General features: G+C 49.8%; 2 protein-coding genes across 2 annotated transcripts; one reads left to right on the forward strand and one right to left on the reverse strand.

Annotated features, from left to right (window-relative positions):
• The first annotated feature begins 4,746 nt into the window (after positions 1 to 4,746).
• On the forward strand, positions 4,747 to 10,864 carry LOC309521402 (derlin-3-like). The gene is made up of 7 exons (XM_082203848.1): positions 4,747 to 5,040; positions 5,452 to 5,517; positions 5,768 to 5,841; positions 6,734 to 6,827; positions 7,595 to 7,790; positions 9,263 to 9,353; positions 10,039 to 10,864. Exons 1-7 carry the CDS (start codon positions 4,948 to 4,950, stop codon positions 10,142 to 10,144), a joined length of 720 nt encoding a protein of 239 aa, XP_082059974.1. The 5' UTR covers positions 4,747 to 4,947; the 3' UTR covers positions 10,145 to 10,864.
• A 1,682-nt stretch (positions 10,865 to 12,546) lies between these two features.
• Positions 12,547 to 18,861, reverse strand: SMARCB1 (SWI/SNF related BAF chromatin remodeling complex subunit B1). Its single transcript, XM_082203855.1, has 10 exons — positions 18,664 to 18,861; positions 18,401 to 18,512; positions 17,455 to 17,484; positions 16,425 to 16,554; positions 15,747 to 15,884; positions 15,051 to 15,178; positions 14,096 to 14,262; positions 13,635 to 13,825; positions 13,251 to 13,382; positions 12,547 to 12,861 (listed from the first exon to the last, which is right to left on the reverse strand). The coding sequence occupies exons 1-10, from the start codon at positions 18,754 to 18,756 to the stop codon at positions 12,822 to 12,824; spliced, it is 1,161 nt and encodes a 386-aa protein (XP_082059981.1). The 5' UTR covers positions 18,757 to 18,861; the 3' UTR covers positions 12,547 to 12,821.
• Between the last annotated feature and the right edge of the window lie 1,276 nt (positions 18,862 to 20,137).

The raw sequence follows: 20,137 nt of genomic DNA on the forward strand, positions 1-20,137 counted from the left end.
CCAAACTGCGGGAGGCAGTGGAAGACAGGAGTGCCTGGCGTGCTCTGGTCCAGGGGGTCATGAAGAGTCGGACACGACTAAACAACAACAACAACAAATGCTACCGAGCACCTCCAAGCGGGCGCACACTTCTCCTCCGCTCGGCCTCCTGCAGGTAACTGGCTCAGGTCTTCCCTGACTCCAAGCGGCTCCGGGGCATCCTCATATCTGACGTTTGGATCGCCCCGAGTTCCTGGACCCAGAAAACCCCCCGAACCTCTCGCCGGCCAACCAACCCGTTTGCTTTCCGCACCACAAAGCCCCCCCCCCAATCTTATCTCTTGTTGGATTCCCCCCTGCAGGAATCGCTGGAAGAAATCAGTGGATCATGGAAGCGGTACCATCTTCTGCAGCGCCTTCATCCTGCTAGAAGTCCAGCCGGCCGAGGAGGAGGAGGCGACTGGGGCTGGGAGAGGGAAAGTCCTGCAGGGTCGGCCTGGGCTTTTGGGGGCAGGAATGCAGCTATTTAGTCACCCATTACCCCGGGAGGCGAAGAAGCGGCTCATTTACAATGCTTGCTCCGTAGTTCTCTTTTTATCCCTTCTCATTTGGGGACTGATCATTGCACACCAAGAACCTCCCAGTCACTATGACTTCTCGCGCTCCTGTTGACCTTCGCACCTTTCGAGGCTGTGAATTTTTACACGCCTGCTTCCTGAGCTGTCTGTTGCACATCATTAAACGCGGCCAGATCCACTCTGGCCAGGAGGAGGAGCAGACACTGCCAGCGTTTGTGTGAGGACAGCCTGCAGGACACCCTCCGAAGCAGATGGGCTGGGCCTGAGTCTTGGAGAATGAGCATCTCTCTCATCATAAAGATCACACACACACACACAAACAAACACACACACACTCCTGGGCTGGGTGAGCCAGGAATGATTTTCCACCACTGGGGCATGAGCCATCAAACTGGCATGTGCTGTTCCTTCTCCCTGGGGCATAGCTGTCAACGTTTTCCTTTTTTTCAAGGTAAATTCCCTTATTCCGAATAGGATTCCTCGCAGGAAAAGGGAAAAGTTGACGGCTGTGCGGGAGATCTGGGCGGTCCTATATCCCATTTCATGGACGTGCAAAAGGATCCTGGAATCGGCCTGTCGATGGTTAATGCTAGTCACAGGGGTCTCTGCTCTGTCTTCATATTCAGAAGCCTCAATGCTTGTGAATATCAGTGAATACAGTGGTACCTCAGGTTAAGTACTTAATTCGTTCCAGAGGCCCGTTCTTAACCTGAAACTGTTCTTCACCTGAAGCACCACTTTAGCTAATAGGGCCTCCTGCTGCCGCTGCGCCGCTGGAGCACAATTTCTGTTCTCATCCTGAAACAAAGTTCTTAACCTGAGGTAATATTTCTGGGTTAGCGGAGTCTGTAACCTGAAGTGTATGTAACCTGAAGCGTATGTAACCCGAGGTACCACTGTATCAGTTGCTGGAAACCGCAGCAGGGGAGAGCGTTCAAATCCTGCTTTGGGTTTCCCATTGGAGCAGGGGTGCCAACTTGAATAAAATATTGGCTGCGGGGGGGGGGGCAGGTAAGCCCTGCCCCACATAATCGATCGCATGATGTGGTGCATGCACATTATCTGAATGGCCATGCCCATCAATAATAATAATAATAATAATAATTTATTATTTGTACCCCGCCCATTTCCCCAGCCACTCTGGGCGGCTTCCACAGAAACCAAAAAACACTAAAATATCATACATTAAAAGCTTCCCTGAATAGGGCCGCCTTAAGATGTTTTCTGAATGTCAGGTAGTTTTCCATCACCTTGACATCCGATGGGAGGGCATTCCACAGGGCGGGCGCCACCACCATCAACTTTGGGGGGGAGGGCAGCCCCCTCAAATATTTTATGGGGAGAGGGCGCTGAAGCCCCAAAGGCCCCTAGGAGTTGGCTCCTGTGTATTGGGGCATCTGGTTGGCCACCGGGCGAGCAGAATGCTGGATGCCTGATCCACCAGGGCTGTTTTGATGTTATTATGGTAAAGGTAAAGGACCCCCTATGGGACACGGGTGGCACTGTGGGTTAAACCACAGAGCCTAGGACTTGCCGATCAGAAGGTCAGCGGTTCGAATCCCTGTGACAGGGTGAGTTTCCGTTGCTCGGTCCCAGCTCCTGCCAACCTAGCAGTTCGAAAGCACCTCAAAGTGCAAGTAGATAAATAGGTACCACTCCGGCGGGAAGGTAAGCAGCATTTCCGTGTGCTGCTCTGGTTCGCCAGAAGCGGCTTAGTCATGCTGGCCACATGACCCGGAAGCTGTACGCCGGCTCCCTCAGCCAGTAAAGCGAGATGAGCGCCGAAACCCCAGAGTCGGTCACGACTGGACCTAATGGTCAGGGGTCCTTTAAGGTAAAGGGACCCCTGGACGGTTAAGTCCAGTCAAAGGCGACTATGGGGTTATTATGACTGTCCCGCTGGCCTAACCTGTTTCTCGTTTCCTTTTGGGGACCCAATCCTCCGCAGCCCTGGGCACGTGTGCCCTTCCAGCCAGTCTCAGGGCAGATCCACGGTGTACATCACATGACTTTCACCCCCAAAGAATCCCGGGAACTGAAGTTTGTTCAGCGGTAGGGTTGGAACTATAGTTCTGTGAGCAGCAAACTACAGTTCCCAGTATTTTTTTTTTTGGGGGGGGGTTGTCACTTTGGATGTGCTTGAGATGCAAGGTACGGACCTGCCTTCAGTCTTTGGCTGCTCTCGGGAGCCACCTGGTGTGATAGTTGAGGCCCACTAGGGTCAGGCTGGAAGAAAGTAGCAGAAAAAGTGTTCTCTCCACTCTTGAGGTTGCAAAGCACAGCACTTGCTCTCCTCTCTATTTAAATCTCCCTTTGTGTAGAGATTTTCAAAAGGGAAACATGACAAATCTGAAGAATCATGAATTGTGCAGGCTGTTTATGTTAGCCAGATTTAATGTTTCCCTCGATGATAGTAAGAGGAAGGTATTTAGCTCTCCCAGAAGCAGAGCGTCTCTGCAAATGTAGTAAACAGGAACCTGGAGTATATTTCCTTTTCTTGTGATTTTGGCATTTATGCCAGAAGACAATTATTAGAGGCCTTACAACTCAACAGGCTCAATTATATGCCACCAACGGTTCAGGACCTGCTCTCGGACAGGAATGATCAAATTCCTTTAATAGTGGCTGAATTTTTGAGTGCTGTCCATGCAGAAAGACTGGGCCACTATAAAGAGATTTAGTGGCTCTTAATTGATCGGTGATGTGGTAGTGTTATATTGTATTATTTATGCAAATTGATTTTCTCTGGACAAACCTTCCTATGCTGAGCTCGTATTTTGCACAATTTGTATACGGTATTTGTTTGATCATGTGTGGATTGACTTTTAAAAAGGAAAGAAAGGAGGACCCGGTTGCTGGGGAAAAGCCACCGGGACTGCCTCCCTCTTCTGATACTGCTTAGTGCCTCTGGCAGGCAGGATGCGCTCTCCTCCCACAACAGCTCTGGGGCACCTACCTGGGCTTTACATAGGCCGCCCAGGCAGCCCACCCCTGGGGGAGGTTGTGCCTCTGCCTGATGCTGCTGGATGAGGGGTGAGCAGACCAGCATCCTGGCCGGCGGCTGCCCTTCTGGCCTCCCCCGGCAGCAAATAATCCAAGGTTGCGGACATGGCACATGTTGAAAGCCCACCAGCCGGCCCCTTCTTGGCCCTCTCTGCTCCCTTCCCTTTGAAGGAGGGCAGGATCCAGCAGACAGACGCAGCAGATGCAGGGCCGCATTGCCTCCCCGTGAACCCTCTGGGGGCCACAGCCCAGTGGCGGGCAGAGTTGGATGAGAAGTGGGCAGGACTGCCTGCACACCTTACATCCGAAGTAAGCCCCACTTCTCACAAAAAAAGCTCCTGGGAACTGTGGATTACGCCTCACAGAACTACAATTCCCAGCACCCTGTACAAACCATAGTTCCCAGAATTTATTTTTTTAAAATAACTTTTTGTTAGATTTTCCACAATGATAACACAAACCACAAAGCAAAATGATACACGAAAACAGAAAAAAGGGAACAATAGACAGATAAACAATAACAACTTAATTCTTCACAAATCCAAGCTTTTAAACATCTTGGTTGACTTCCTCAAATCCCTCCCTTCTGAGTTTCCTTGTAATTAAAAGTAACAGCTTTCCAATATCATAATTAAACTAAAACAATTATGGTCCATCTTATTCACTTTTCTTAACATTCTAAATCCCATTTATTTAATTATAACTTACTTTAATCCTAGGCCTATTTGTTTCTTTCAAGTAATTTCTAATTTTTTATATTACAATATTTATTCAAACAGTCCTTAAATTTCCTCCAGTCCTCTTGCAATTCCTCTTCTTTCTGGTTGCGGATTCTTCCAGTCAGGTTCTTCCCAGTCTAGAATTCTTTGGGACCTAAGCCACGTGCTTTGCATGTCTAGTGTGTGCGCGCGCAGCATTCGATTCCTCCACCGAAATTCCATCTACCAGTTAAGCTCGGAAATCTCCTATCCGTTCCATGAAACGCCTCTATTACTTTATGTCTCCGTGGCCCCACAGAGAGGCAGCCATAGCAACGGATGGGACCAGCAAATAGACGCCTCCTTGCTGATTGGCCGACCGTCTGCCGGCCAAGGCCACGTGGCTTTCTCTTTCTCCGACACAACAACACAGCTCGCGCCATGCCATTGGCTTCCAAACCCGTCACTCCTTACTTGCCCCGCCCCATAGAGAGTGGCATCCCTCCAGCCCTTGGTGCGCCTGTGAGTGCTCCTGAGTGGCTGCGCTCTCTTACAGCCACGCCCCTGCGCCCTCTCCCCGCCCTATCAGCGGCTTGATAGACGAAGGGGCTTGGCCGCTCCGGGAGCCCCGACCTTAAAGGGCGCGCAGCCCTTTCCGCTCCTGCCCCGGGTCTCCTCGTTCTCCCGCCATGGCCTACCAAGGATTCGCCGCGGAGTACCTGGGCATCCCCGCCGTGACGCGCGCCTACACCACCGCCTGCGTCATCACCACCGCTGCCGTGGTAATCGCTGGGGAGGGGGAGAGAAAGGGAGGCAGGCGGAAATCCAACAGGGAGAGCCGCAACAGCCCGCCCGGTGCGATGCCCGCCTGCCTTGTATGGAGCGCATTTTCTTTCCGGCCCGAGGGTGGCTCTGGGGCGGCGGAGGCAGCAGCAGCCCCATCGCCCTTGCCTCGGGCCTGGGGTGGCGGTTTCCGTTCCCTCCCTTGCCAGCAGACCTTGGGCTCTGCTGCCCCGAGTGGGGATTGCACGAGGACGGCATTGCACGCCTCTCCTCTTCCTGGGAACCAGCTGGGATGAAGGGCGGACGAGGCAGGGCTACCTGGAGAGCCCATCAGAGCCAGGCAGGCGCTGCCTTTGCTGTGCGCCCAGGATCCCTGCTCAGCCCATTGCCTGCCTTTTTGTATTTTGCAGCAACTGGAGTTCATCACGCCTTTCCAGCTGTATTTCAATCCGGATCTCATTTTCAGGAAGTTCCAGGTGAGGCCTGGCCCTGCCCCCGTTTGCTTACTAGCCTCAGGGCAGGATGTGTTTGCAGTGGCTGTTTGGCAGTCCCATGCTCGCTTCAGAAAGGACCTACTTCTGGGGACAGGGGAGTTCTCAGGAAGTGTTGGCGGAAGCAAGCAACAGGCTTCTTGCAAGAAGACTGTGTGTGCATCTGGTGGAGGGTGCTGGGGTTGGTGCTGTATTTGGCCACCTGGTGCTCTTTCCTTTTCTCCTTTTCTTGCAGATCTGGCGACTCATCACCAACTTCCTGTTTTTTGGGCCGCTGGGATTCAGCTTCTTCTTCAACATGATATTCCTGTATCCTTTGACCCTGACTACTTATTTTTGCTCTCTCTCTCTGCCCCTTTCAAAAAGTGTTCTTGGCTTATCCTGACAGCAGCATGACCTGCCCTTTGCCTCTGCTGCCTCTGAAGGTCTGCATGGGTAAACGACACAGCCCTTAAGACAAAAAAAGCAGCTGGAGAGCAGAATCCTAAAAGTAATATGAGCCAAAATTGATATGGTCTCTTAGTGGCAGCTGTCACAGCAGTTTCTGACCATGTGGCCCACCTAGAACATCTGAGCAAGGACTATACCCCAGTTCATGGACTGGGAGGGAGACAATATAATAATAATAATAATTTTTATTTATAAAAATAAGGGCTGCACATGTTAAATAGCAGCACACAAACTACCACATTAAAATGTAGAGCAAAGAATCAAATCTGGTCCAAGATGTAAAATTCAAAACTCAGAACTCTTAAGTCTGGTGGGAATTTTCTTCCCAGGCCTAGGAAGCCCACTTAGCTGCACAGCTCAGACGGGAAACAAGGCAAATCTCAGCTTGCTAGAAGGAAGCCTGGCCCAAGTCAGGAACTGGAATAGATGGAGAGCATTTGATCTGTGCCACAGTAATAGGGGTATTCAGACCGTATGCCCCTCATACTTTTGGAGCAGGGCGTTGTTGAGGTGAATGGATGATGTCTAGCAACCATAACATACAAAACCTCTCTTCTTAAGACTGAAAGCCTGTTAACAAGATGCTTTCCCCAGAGTATTGGAAACTCCTATGTATACTTATGAAATGTGCAGTTGGGGCACCCCAAAAAGGAGCTCCATGTATGTCCTGCTACTCTCTAGCCAACAGCCTAGCAATCCATCCATCCGTTAGTTTCCTTTACTACCTTCCTCCATTGCTGCCTGCTCACAGGTACAGATACTGCAGGATGCTGGAAGAAGGCTCTTTCCGCGGAAGGACTGCAGACTTCATCTTCATGTTCCTCTTTGGAGGGTTTCTTATGACAGTATCCTTTCCCGTTAATTTGCTCATTGTTCTGCTTCTGGATTGGTTTTGCTCTCACCTGGGACCATGGCAAAGGGGCTGCCACCCTGTCCATTCTGAAGGATCATGAAAGGCTTTTAGAACTCACACAATCTGTTTTTAAAATTGCTGCATTGGTTGCCAGTTTGCTTCTAGACTAGGGCTGGGCAATACCTGGTTTTTCAACATCCTGATATATCACCAGCTAAACATCTCGAAATACCTATATATCACAATGTCTGGAATAAGGATGAAGCTTGGCTGGCTTCATGGCTTTTCCCTGTATCGTGATTTTTCCATAGCACACACACGCACGATTCACTATGTATTGCCAGGTCAAATTTTTTGAAAGAGATTGCCACAATTTGGACTTCAAACTGGTTTTGGATGATGTATCAGTATATTGCCCAGCCTTATTCTGGACCCAATTCCAAGGTGCTCTCATTAGTGTTTAGAGCTCAAAACGACTTTGCCTCCAAGTATCTGCAGGATCGCAAGATCTGCAATACCGTCTCGGGCATTAAGACCTGCAGAGGGAGTGCTTCTGGTAGTTCCACTGCCAAGAGGTTAGGGTGGTAATTTGTTTTAATATTGTATTTTTAAATAGTTGTGACCTCCCTCGGACCTTAAACTGAAGGGCAGGTAATAAATAATAATAATGATGATGATAGGAAGCTGTTTTAGGGGACTCTTTCAGCCTTTGTTGAGCCAATGAAATCTCTCCCCACCCCTTGACTCTGTAGCTCTCAGCTTTTTGGACTCTTTGCCAGCCTCTTCTTCCTGGGCCAGGCCTTCACCATCATGCTGGTTTATGTGTGGAGCCGGAGGAATCCCTATATCCGCATGAACTTCTTTGGGCTGCTGAACTTCCAGGCACCTTTCCTGCCCTGGGTCCTGATGGGCTTCTCACTGCTGCTGGGCAATTCCATCATCATTGACCTCTTAGGTGAGGGTGGGCGCTTCTTCTTCTTGCAGAGCTTCTTGGTATATCTGTGAGGAGCTGGTTCTCACAGTCAGTGGCATAGCATGGGGCTGGGGCTACCGGGGTAATTGCCCATGCACACTTTTTTACAGGGGTGCACTGCTGCACCTGCCACCTTGACTGGAGGAGCTCCCTGTCCTGCCCATCTGCCTCACCTGAGCAGTACACCATGCAGGAGGTGGGAGAGGACAGGCCTTTGCATCCCTTGGCCAGGGGGCGTCCCTCCACTGGTGGGGGAGGCGGGCAGGTGGCAGCAGCAGGGAGATGCACATGTATGTTCCACCGCTGCTCCACAGCTCTGTCTGGCAGCGGCAGCAGCAGCAGCAGAGGCTGCATGGAGACACCTGTTTGGGTTGCAATACTTTCCTTGCCCCGAGCACTGGCAAACCATGCTATGCCACTGCTCACAAAGGCTTTGCCAGGTGAGGGCTGTGCTGCCTCTGCAGCTCCCTTGCAGATAGTTGCTTTGCTGCCTTGAGGACTATTCAGATGCTATGAAAGGTAACATGCTGATAATGCTGGTGTAGTGTTTCAAGATGTTATCTTTTAGGAGTGTTATGTGTGGGTGCTGATGAGGCAAAACACTCAGTCAGTGCCTGGAGGCGGTGTCTCCCAAGGATTGCAGCTAGCTAAGGCTGTATCCACAGGATCAGCACCTGGTTTGGGAAGCAGTTAGAAAAAGGGGATATACAGGCAAGACAGTGCAGTTCATGGGGACAGTCTAGGACAGGCATAGCCAAACTTGGCCCTCCAGCTGTTTTGGGACTACAGTTCCCATCATCCCTGACAACTGGACCTGTTAGCTAGGGATGATGGGAGTTGTAGTCCCCAAATGGCTAGATGGCCAAGTTTGGCCATGCCTGGTCTGGGAGATGTGCTGCTGTGGAGAAGAGTCCCAAGACTGGATGGAGGTGGCTGGCTTGTGGGGGGACGGGTAGGGAGAAAAAGGAGGATGGGTTTGAGCAGTGATAGCACATAGTAACATCCCCTGGTTCTCCTGCTTTTGAAAGCAGGTTTCTCCCCCAGCTCTGACAGCACACACTAGTGACCCAACAGATGCTGTCATCCTGAGAAGGTGGAAGCAGAGAGGCAGAGATTCTGTTTCCTATTGGCCAGAGGCTACGCTGCTGGGTCAATGACCCTAAGAGCGTCATCCTATCCCAAACAGTTGTCAAATGCAGGTGTTTTTACCTTATTGAAATCAGTGTCCGTACCTGCAGGGTTTAAGAAGTGTCTCAATTTACAGGGCTCATGCCTCATCTTCTTTGAACTGCTGCTACGCTGCAGAAGATTCTGGTGGCAAATTGTCACAAACCAGCAGTGCACCAGGGGAAATGTATTTGGGTGGTGGGCTATGGAAATGAAGCCGTTGCCTCTAGCTATACTGGCAAGAGAGATCTAGATTGTAGCTTCTCAGACCTTTGTTTCTCCTGTAGGAATAGCCGTGGGTCACGTCTATTACTTCCTTGAGGATGTCTTTCCCAACCAACCCGGAGGGAAAAAGTTGTTACTAACACCAGGATTCCTGTAAGTAAACGGCCAACTTTATCAGGCAGTCCTACAAAGCAGGTTGAAGAATGGCCACCCTCATTCAACCATAGATGCACACAAAGAGGCAGTATTATGATGGGCGCAGATGTGGCGCTTTTCTCCTGCCTTGACTAGAAAACGGGGAGAGGGAGGATCTTCAGTGTTTGAAGGAAGAGAGCAGGGATAAAAGGAAATGGAAAAGGACTACACATACATGTTGGTTGTATACACCTCAAAACATTAACAGAGACAAATACCACCAATGAGCTTCGTTGGTTCCCCAGTATACGCTTGGTGCCATACAACTTTTGGCAAGGCTAAGCAGGTCCCAGCAAGCTCCCCGCACCCCGTGTTAGTGTTATAAGAAAGGCAAACTGTTCCTACAATGTAGGTTGCCAGCCACAGACCCTTCCTTTACTTATAGGTCCATCCTGTTAAGTTAAATGCTTCTGGTCCTGCTTAGGAGATTTAGAGCATGTTTAGAGATCTTGATGTGCTTTTCGGTGCTGTTGTGTCTCAGAACAGGGACCTGTTTTTGTGTAACAGCCTCCCACAAAAACAAGCAAGCAAGCAAGCAAAAGGGAAGGAGCAGCTCATTTGAGCTCCTCTTCCAGTGTAGGAAAGTGTGTGTTTTGTCTTTGCGGCATGGATCTCATTTTGTGGTTGGGGTTTTCCTTTGCAGAAAGCTGGTATTTGACCCTCCCGAAGAGGACCCCAACTACAACCCTCTCCCGGAAGACCACCCTATGCCTGCTCCAGACCAAAACCTGCCACAGGAACCCCAATAGTGACGGCACAGCAAGTCCCTTCTGCCTAAGACTGTTCTGCATGGACAGGTGTGTGGATGGCCCCCTGAGCTGCTCCACAGCTGGGTGGGTTGCATTCTCCTGCCACTCCAATTCCCTTCTGCTGCTAAGCTGTCCTCTAGTGTTGTGGATAGGATGGGGGACAATTCTGTTTATGTGCCAGATGCTGTAAAGGACTAGATGATGAATTTGCACTGGACAAACTACAGGCAGAAGGCAACCGGGCAGATGCTGAGCCTTGCACCCTGTCAACTTCCACGTTAAACCAAAAAATCCAATCTCCTGTTGCTGGCCTGTCTGGGCCCGAGAAGATAGGCTGTTGGTGGAACTGCCCCGCTGCCTCAACTCTGGATCTGACCCAGAATTGGGCCTAGCGTGTTTCTGCATTCTCAGGCCTCACTGGGCAGTTCTTGTGCCGCCAGTACTAATTTCATGAGAAGTCTGCGGACTGCCCTGACCACCTGCCTCCCCAGCATTCCCTCACCTACTTCTCTGTTTTGCCAATTTATTTCAACCTCTGTAAAAATAATAAATGTGGGAAGCAGAATAGAGTGCATAGCCACTGTGTCCTTTAAAGTTACAGCTCTGGATCTCAGGAGTTAAGTCTCTCCTGTTTTGCAGCTGTGGCTGCAAATATACAAGCCAATGCCTCAAGAAACTCTGGGTGAGTGGGGCTAATTAAAGTGAGACCTGAATCCAAAATCTGTTTGTCTCTTGACTACATCTTTTGCTTCTTTCTGGGTCCTGAGCCTTGACATGATTCTCAGGCAGCAGTTAATGTGCCTGATACCATGTTTTATAAAACTTGGTTTAATATAAAAGCTGCTGCCTGAAGTTCTGGTCCTATAGTCTCAGAAACCCAGGGCATGCCTTGAAACTGATGGGCCTTGGCTGGGCTCTGCAGGGAGCCTTCCTCACATTTTGGGCTTCCCCTAACTAGCTGCAGCTCACGTAGAGGAATCAGAGAAGGAAAAAGATGCAGATGCTCACCCAGAAGCCATTCTGAATACTCCCTGGCTTCATTCCATGGCAAGCCAGTGTTGAAGGCCAAAGCCATGGGTCCACACTGGGCTGCTTCACAGAAGCAGATTCTGGGATGGGATACTGGCAACATGACAACAGCCTTAGTATTGTATGAATATCAGGATGTGCTGGTCCTGGAAAGGGATGAAGTGTTCCTGCAACAGCTGCTTTCCAGGGAGCAGGAGGCGGCTTGTCATTTCTATTATGTAACATGATCCAACTCACATTAGAAAATATATATATTTTTTAAAGGTAGTGCACAAACAGCAGCACCTTCAAAACAGTACAAAAAAGTATCAGCTTACAGAGGGGAGAGAAATACCTGTGTTTCTCTGTGAAGCCAACAATCCAAATTGCTGAATGTCCGACCATTAGACTCGGGCACATCACTCTGGCTTAGTCCGCTTGTAGTGATCTGTGGCTCTTGCTAATGTTTAAGAGACAGATGTTGGAAAGAGAAGATGCCCCTGGTGGGGAGAATGTACAAAGTACCAGCCTGCAAGCACTGCCTGTGACAAATTGCTTAGGTAGTTCATTCAGGCCCTGCCTAAACCCAGTGGATTCTCCAGCTGCAGCTTCTGTCAGTGCTGCTTGGCCGGGCTTGCATACAGCTGCATGCACTGGAGACCCACAATGCCAGTTCAATGTTCTGGCAATAAGCATGACCTGCCCTGGTAGTATTCTACTGCAGAGTGTGTGTGTGTGCAATGGGATTGGGGAGGGAGAAGGCAGCCTCCACCCCATGCCAGATTCAAGTGCTTTGTTAACACATAACAGGCAACAGTCCCAACACAGACTGTTCTTGTTGTTGCTTTTAAGACATATTCAGGAACTGCACTGGGCTCATTCTGCTAAAAGCAGGTAGAGCAGATTGACTCCTGTACAGACACATTTTAAGACTTAAAAACAACTCTAACCTTGCTGCTTTAACACCAAGCACTAAAACAAAGCTAAGCAGATCTGCTAGCTGACCCTTTGTGAAAGATGCCACAAGCTGCTAGCTACCGTTGTACCTTTTCGAGAAACTACATCCCTCTCTAACAGCACCCCTCATCTTTGTACAGAAGGATGAGCTGCAAAAAAAGAAAAAAGCCGCTGCTGTGTGAAATAATATTAATAAAAAACAAAAAAATCACCAGTGCTAATCTGGACTAGGAGGAGAGAACCTTTGGGGCTCCAGATGTGGTTGAACTGCAACTCCCATCATGCTTGGCCCATTTACTGTGCTTGTTAGGACTGATGCAAGCTGTAGTTCATCAACATCTGGGAAGCCAAGGCTGCCCCATCAGTGGTGTAGACTTGGAAGGCAAAGGCAGGAAAGAAAACTGGGAATGCACATCAGAGAAGGCCTGACAAACAAAAATTATTATTCATTTATTTAAAAACTTGTCCTAAGGTTTTTGGGGGAGGGGGGAGAGAAGGGCTCAGACAGCTGCCACAGGTCTTTATTGGACCCCTTGTTTGACAGGTACCCACGAGGTGGAGAGGTCACCATCCCTCTGGTCTGCTGGGCCAGCCAATGCAAGTACCGCCAGTCCCCAGGTGGGCATAGAAAGCATAACAAATGCTTGCCCTACGCTTGGCTCCTCATGGACACAGCCTGGAGGCTGAATCCTTTTGTCCCACTTCAGGAGGGTTACCAAGCTGGAGCTGTGTTAGCCAAACGTCTCATCCGCCTGCAAGGAAGAAAACAAATTGTTATGAACAGCGATGGCAACAGCAGCAGCAGATGTGGGGGATTGTTTTAGCTTAGACCGGAGCAACTGCAGGTGGGTGTGAAAACACATCCCCCCAAACTTCAACGCCGCCCCATGATATCTATGAGGAAACGTTTCCAAGAAGTCCCACTTCGACCAACCAGCGGCATTTGCTGCACTGGGAAGTTGTAATGGCCGAGTAACCTAATGGGACCCTCTGTGCTTCTTGTGAGGTCTGGAGTTCAGCTTGCATAGTAAACGAGAGATGCTTGCAAAGTCACAGAAGGCAAAACAAAAGAAAACCTTCCCCTTCTCAGCTCATGTCTTTGACAAAAAGGGCAGTACACAATCCACAGGGGAAGGCGCACCTTGTGTTTCTGTCTTGGTCTCGAATTTTCTTCTCCATCTCTGCATCAGTCAGGGTTTCAAGTAGAGGGCACCATTGGTCGGCATCCCCAGTGTTACGAATGGCAATCTCCACCGTTGGCAGGGGGTTCTCACTGGAAGAGGGGGAAGAAACACAGCTCAGCCCCAAAGCCCGGAGAACTTGGGCATGTGCTTTAATTTGAAGCCAGATCCATCATGGGACATCACACGAAGAAGCAGCAGCACGCCTGAAGCCAAGCAGGCAGTAGACTATGGAGGACACACCACCAAGCTGGAGCCTTGTGGTCAGGATATCCAAACAATATAGAATTTGCTACCTCCCTCCCATTTTGCAATCCTACATAAGCACCAGTTGCACCCCTTACCTGAACGCGTATGTCTTCTGATGCCAGCTCAGCTGCCCCCGGATACTGTAAGCGATGGTGGTGACGAACTCGCCGCCCAGCCCAAGTTCTGAGCACAGCTTCAGGGCAAACTTTTCTGGGGAGTTCTCCTTTTCAGACATGTCCCACTCAAACTGGTCTACCAGGGAGATGTTCCCCACATGGATGTTGAGCTAGATGCAAATGCCACAACTGAGTATCCTATATTTCAAATGCCCTTAAGCCAACCCCTTTGCCCCCAACCTGCCTCGGTGTGGACTAATGAGGAAAACGGAAATGGCTTCCTCGTTTTCCTCCCTTGTAAGTGCTAAGGAGTTTGCATATAGCCCCACTGGCTGGTCCTCCTTTACAACTTGAACTCAGCACACCACTGGGAAATCCATTGTACTGTGCCTCAAGCAAGAGAGTCACTTTCAGAACCAACTGTGCCTAGGTCTCCTTGCCTTAATAATGACGCGTTGATCTGACTGGTCCTCCAGAATACTATCTGTAGGGTAAGATTCAATCTGCTGCCGTATTGCTGACGCGATTGCCGGGACAAAGGTCAGGGGATTCAAATCCAGATCATCGCAGAGAATCTCCGAAAACATTTCCGGGGTCATTAGTTTTTCTGATGGAAGCAAAGAAATCCAGATTGTTGCCATGGTGCTTGTCTAATATCTAGCAGCTTACTTATTGCACCCTAAAATGATGGAACTTAAGCAGCCTACAAAAGGGCGCTTGTTAAGATACCCCTCAGTGAATTTGCCTCTGCCCCCTGCTCTCTGCCTCTTCTAGGCTCAGCATTGCTCCCATCTACTCGCTTAACAGACAAATCTATGAATAATTAGGCAGTGGCAGCTACTCCCCTTTTCCTCTGTACAAGAGCAAAGAATCATAGAATTGAAGAGCAAAGAATCATAGAATTGTGGAGTTGGGAGGAACCATGAGGGTCATCTAGTCAAACCTCTTGCAGTGCAGAAATCAACCCTGAGATTAAGGGTCTCATGCTCTACTGTCTGAGCTGCTGGATCAGGCCAAAGGGGCCCACATAGTTCAGCATCCAGAGAGTAGCCACCAGATGCCTGTTACAGCATCTGTCCTGCAGCTGTTTCCTTGCTCATCTCTGCTGTGCCAGACCAGGGACGGGTGAACAAGCAGCCTGTAATGGTGTCAAGGAGGTCCAGGGGGTTCTTGGCAGTCCACATTTGACCAAGATGTGGCCCACAGCATTTGCCCAACCCCTAAAACTAGTCCCTAAATTAAACTCCTTCTCGAGCTGTTGCCTCGTCAGCAACTTCTACAACCACTGGATTTTGTTTCTGCTATTTTTGAGAAGTGCAGCAGCTGAACTATAAGGCATTAGGAAAGGTCACATTTTATATAACATTGGATTGTCCACTTCTTCTCCCTACGCACCATTCATGTTCCATGTAAAAGCGTCTCTCAGTTTCTGCCCGTCAATTTCCATGTCGAGGCGGATGGGAACCAGCACCTCTGGCTGGGAGGCGTTCTCGTGGATCACGGCTGGGTCGTGGTCATCAAAGCTAAAATACAAAAGGGGGGCAGGACAGAGCCATTGGGGAGGCAGGAACAGTGCCTCCATGTGGGTGCAGGGAAAGAAGCACGAGAGTTTCAAGGCCCAGAGCTTGTTTTCACTGGAAGAGCCAGGAAACAAAAGAACATGCACAGAGTGCATGCCACATCAGGGATAGGGAGGACTCTTCCCGGGAGGAGAGCAGGGCTTCCTAGACAAATCTGAGCTCCCAAAATCAAGCCTTGCCCCAGTGTTCAACTAAAGGATGGGAGTATACGAAGGAAGAATTGCAGCCACATCCTGCTTCCCTGCTAGAAGTTGATGATTAGCCCCATTCTGATGAGAAGGACCAATGCTGGGAAACTCAGGGTTGTAGCCAACCAAGTTCCACTTGGGAGCAGACCGAAGTGAAGTGAATGGACCAAAGTTAGTCATGTTCACTCATTTCAGCGGATCCACTCTATGACAGCCCCAGGCCTCAGATCTGCAAATCAGCTTCCTCTGTCCATACGCTCAGCAGCATTACCTTGTGTGTCAATGTTTCCTCACTTCTTCCTAAGAGCCAGCAACAAACTTACCAGAGGGGGAAGGTTCTTTTCTTGTCTCTGCCCATCCGATTTCTGTTAATGGTGGTCGAGCATGGCACAGCATCAAGGTGGTGGGAGCTGTTGGGAAGGGTCGGAACCCACTGACTGTTCCTTTTTGCCTTCTGTTCTCTAGGAGAGGAGACCACTGGTGAATGGGGAACAATCTTCAGAACCTAAGCATTTGTATGTGTGTGAGAGTGAACGCACACAAACCTCAAAATGGCATGACCCTTCATCTGCAACATGCTGCAAATATAGTGACTCAAATAACATAAGACTAGACGTGTTACTAATACAACCCAGGATCCCACTGACAGGAAAATCAAGAGCTGTTGGTTAAAGTGAGTAACTTTTAGAACTTTTCATTATGCTGCAAGTCTCCTGAGGGTCTTTCTTCACACAGTTTCTTTCTGCCCTGATTGGCTTTTCCTTTCCCAGAAAGGAGAGCCACTGTGGTATAGTGCTTAGAGCATCAGACTAGGACTGGGGAAACCCTGGTTCAAATCACTATCTGCCCATGAAGCTCACTATGTGATCTTGGCCAGTCACCATCTCTTAGCCAAACCTACAGGGTTGTTGTGTGGATGAAATGTGGGAGCAGCAGCATCACGCACACAACCTCAAGCTCCTTCGGGGGGGGGGGGAGGCAATATATAAATATGTAACTACCTAAGGTAGGTGGGAGGCTCAGTGCTGATGGAGACTGCCTTGTATTTCTCATCATTTCCATCCAGGATCTCTTCTACTTCAGAGGCTTTCAAGAGAGTCACACTTGTGGCCAGTGTGGTATAACCGTGATCTAAAAGAGGAGAGGGAGGAAGAGAAAGTGGTATGGATCATGAGGGGTATCATCTGCCAGGGGAGGAGATTCCCCCCCCCACGCTAAAAGATGCAGTCACCCATTTCATGGTCCCTTCAATAGTCCGCATGGGCTGGAGCCAGACTGCCCATAGAATAAAGTGAGCTTCCCTGGCCCCCTTTCTCCTGCGTTTCTGACAAGCAGCTTTCACAAAACGGAGCTAAAAACTCTCCCTTTGCAAACACTTGAAGAACACAAGTCACTTTCAGGTTAGGCAGAATATAGCACATCCCTGCCCTTCAAAAATCTTTTAAGAGACCTATGCTGTCCAGTCCCTGAGACAAACTCCAGACACACTCTTGGAAGGATATCCTATATATCCAGGGCTGATTCAAAGAAACCAGAACCGGCCCAAAGTCTATACTGAGGGGATGTAAAGGTGGGCAGGATTTATCCCTTTCCTATTCTGAGCTGAGCGAGGATTTAGCACCAGTAGAGTGGCAGGTGCATCCCTCTCCCCACTTGGCTTGCGTACTAGATTGCTAAACCCATGGCAAGATCGCTCGTTGCCACCTCTACACCCACGAGAAGAAAAAAGCTGCATATCTAAGAGCTACCAGAAATGCTAACAAGCGTTTGGCACAGTGCTGGAATCCAAGGCCCTGCAGGAAGAGGGAGATGCTCTTCTTCAGGGAAAACATCCTTGCTTGTCAAAAAGCAACGTGAGGCTCCCCGACCCCTACTCTGGGCTCCACAGATAAGACCAGAAAATCTTAAAATCAAAGAGGCGGCAAAGCAAATTCAGCATATATCAGGTAGCCCTTTGGACACTGCAGGAAGACTCGGTGCAAGCAAAGCAGAGCCTCAGTAAGAAGAAGAGACCCCCAAGTTTCGACTTACATCTTCTGGGACTGTGACTCCGTTGGTTTTCTGTGGGGAAGAGAGAAGAAAATGTCAAAGGGGCAAGATGCTAATGCCGGGGACCTTGCAATGCTGGCTAGTGGGATGGGGAGTTAGGGATGGGAGACGATGACAACAGCACAACCTCCTCCCCCTCCTTGGAAGGGCTGCAACCCCCTCCCCACAAAAACCCCTCCCGCTGCTTGAGGCTGCATAGCCAACAAGGGGGGGGGGGTCCTGGAAAGGGGCTGGCCAGGAAGCGGTCCTCCCTTCCTCCTACCAGCGGGTTGGTGTGTGTGGGCAGGGCCGGATTTAGGTTTGATGAGGCCCTAAGCTACTGAAGGCCCTTTATATGTCCAGCTGTCCTTTGTCAACAACAAATTGTCCTTTTTTTGTGTTAAATATCTGCTATATGGTAATTTATGGACCTAATAGGTATCTAAAGCCATATGCACACAACAAAATATGAATTTTATCAAAGTAATTGTTGAACTGAAATACAATTAAAGAAGTATATTAATAGTGAAACAATTATGAAGCCTTTTATAAGTCCAGCTTTCCTTTTCAACAACAAATTGTCACTGTTTTTTGTGCTGAATATATGCTATATGGTGATTTGTGGACCTAATAGGTATCTAAAACCATATGCAAACAAAATATGCATTTTATCAAAGTAATTGTCGAACTGAAGGACAATTAAATAAGTATATTAGTAGTGAAATAATTATGACGCTCTAACTTAAAATGATTCGCAAACTTAATAATGCAAACACATGGGCATTTGGCAATAACAAAAGTTCATGTAGAAACGCAATTTACAAAGACTCATAATTTTTGGGGGCCCCGCCCCCCAAGAGAGTGGGGCCCTAAACTACGGCTTGTTTAGCTTATAGGTAAATCCGGCCCTGTGTGTGGGGTTGGGGGCCTGCCCGCCCTGCTCACCCACCGTGGGAAGAGGCGACGATCTTCTTGCGCTCCTCCACCGTGGCCAGGCGCCTCCAGAGCGACGGGTAGCGCTTGTACAGGGAGCCCCGGAACATCCGCAGGTAGTTGCCCACCTGCAAGGGGACGCAGCCACAGGACCCGCCTCGTCAGGCGCCGCCGCCCGCTCGACAGGGACCCCCCCCAGCCTCCCCCAACCAGCGCGGGAGGCGACGCTCCAGCCCCTCCGCCTCCCTCGGCCGCCGCCGCGCCCCGCTCCCTCCTCACCTCAGAGCCTATCATGAAGAACTCGCCGTCCTCCTCCAGCTGGAACTTGACGGGCTTCTGCCCGAAGGTCTTGCTCAGCGCCATCATCATCATCTCGGCGGCGGCGGCGGCGTGAGGCAAGGCCGGGAGGGATGAAGCAGGCCGGGCCGGGAAAAAGCGACGGGAGGCGGCCGCGGCCTAACTGGGAGGGCTAGTGCGCACGCGCGGCCACGCCCCATGCCCCTCCCGCCTCCCTGCTGCGCTTCCAGCTCCTCACTGCGCCTGCGCGAGGGGAAGGGTGGGTTTACCTTTCTTTCTTTCCTCCTCCCACCCTGGCGGGGGGGAAGGTTATGGAAAGGAAACCCCGCCCCTTCCCTCCCCTGGAGGGCGGGATTGGCTGAGCTCTAGGGGCGGAGCCTGTCCGCAGGCCTTTGGCTGCGCCGCGCAAAAAGCCCTCTAGAGGGCGCCTCTACCTCTCGGGAGGTGCTCCCAGCAGCCCGGACTGTCTGAGCTGGGATGAGCGAGTTATTTATGTATTTATTTTATTTATTTAATTTCTATACCGCCCTATACCCGAAGGTCTCAGGGCGGTTCACATAAAATATCAAATACATAAAATCAAAACGAAACCAACAACCCAATAAAACCCTCCAAAAGAGCCAGCATTTTAAAAAATGCTATAGGATGTAGATCAAGTCAGGCAAAGGCCTGGTTGAAAAGGAACGTTTTTGTCCGGCGCCTAAAGGTGTATAGTGAAGACACCAGGCGAACTTCCCTGGGGAGAGCAGTTGCGACAGTCTATCATCATCATAGCTGTCAACTTTCAGATTCAAAAATAAGGGATCAGCAGCCTCGAAAATAAGGGATCAGCAGCCTCACCTGTCCCGGGGACAGTCTACGAGATATCTAACAATCCGGGATAGCAGCGGGAAGCAACAGGAATAAGGGAATTTCCTGCAAAAAAGGGAAGGTTAGGAGCTATGATCTTCAGCTGGGGATCTGAAGAAGTGTGCATGCACACGAAAGCTCATACCAAGAACTAACTTAGTTGGTCTTTAAGGTGCTACTGGAAGGAATTTTTTTTTTTTTACTTCAGCTGGGGAGTTCAACTGGCTGAGCATGGAGATCTGCTGCATCCGAAACTGCTCCTCCTGGTGGATCTTACCCTCGGATTGCCCCTTAAACTAGCCAATCCTAACAATTTAGGAGGGTGAGAGAAATCCAACTCATTTTGCATTTCATGTACCTGATTCACACTCTCTGAAATAGAGACACAGCAAGAGGCAGTGAGCTAATGAGATGCCCCTTTCAAAGTGCGCAGGGACAAAGGCTGGATGGGATGAGCTTCTCACATTAACAACAACTATCTAGCCTTTGTTCTTAACTGTTGTCTTCACCCCCCCCCCCCGGAAACCAAGACCAGTTATTTCTGTTGCACCTTTCATTTCCTCCTGAGAGAGGCCATGCAGATCTGAAAGAACATGCAAGTTATTCA

The sequence above is a fragment of the Podarcis vaucheri genome (genome assembly GCF_965113315.1).
Source record: "Podarcis vaucheri genome assembly, chromosome: 16".
Lineage (NCBI taxonomy): Eukaryota > Metazoa > Chordata > Lepidosauria > Squamata > Lacertidae > Podarcis > Podarcis vaucheri.

Bases quoted from the DNA above. Each gene is read 5' to 3' on its own strand.
- LOC309521402 (XM_082203848.1), top strand. From the start codon at position 4,948: ATGGCCTACCAAGGATTCGCCGCGGAGTACCTGGGCATCCCCGCCGTG. The intron at 6,828-7,594 runs GTATCCTTTCCC...TGTAGCTCTCAG, and splicing joins TTGGAGGGTTTCTTATGACA to CTTTTTGGACTCTTTGCCAG. The intron at 7,791-9,262 runs GTGAGGGTGGGC...TTTCTCCTGTAG, and splicing joins CATCATCATTGACCTCTTAG to GAATAGCCGTGGGTCACGTC.
- SMARCB1 (XM_082203855.1), bottom strand. From the start codon at position 18,756: ATGATGATGATGGCGCTGAGCAAGACCTTCGGGCAGAAGCCCGTCAAG. The intron at 17,485-18,400 runs GTGGGTGAGCAG...TCTTCCCCACAG, and splicing joins GATCGTCGCCTCTTCCCACG to AAAACCAACGGAGTCACAGT. The intron at 14,263-15,050 runs GTGCGTAGGGAG...TGCTTCCATCAG, and splicing joins TTTTACATGGAACATGAATG to AAAAACTAATGACCCCGGAA.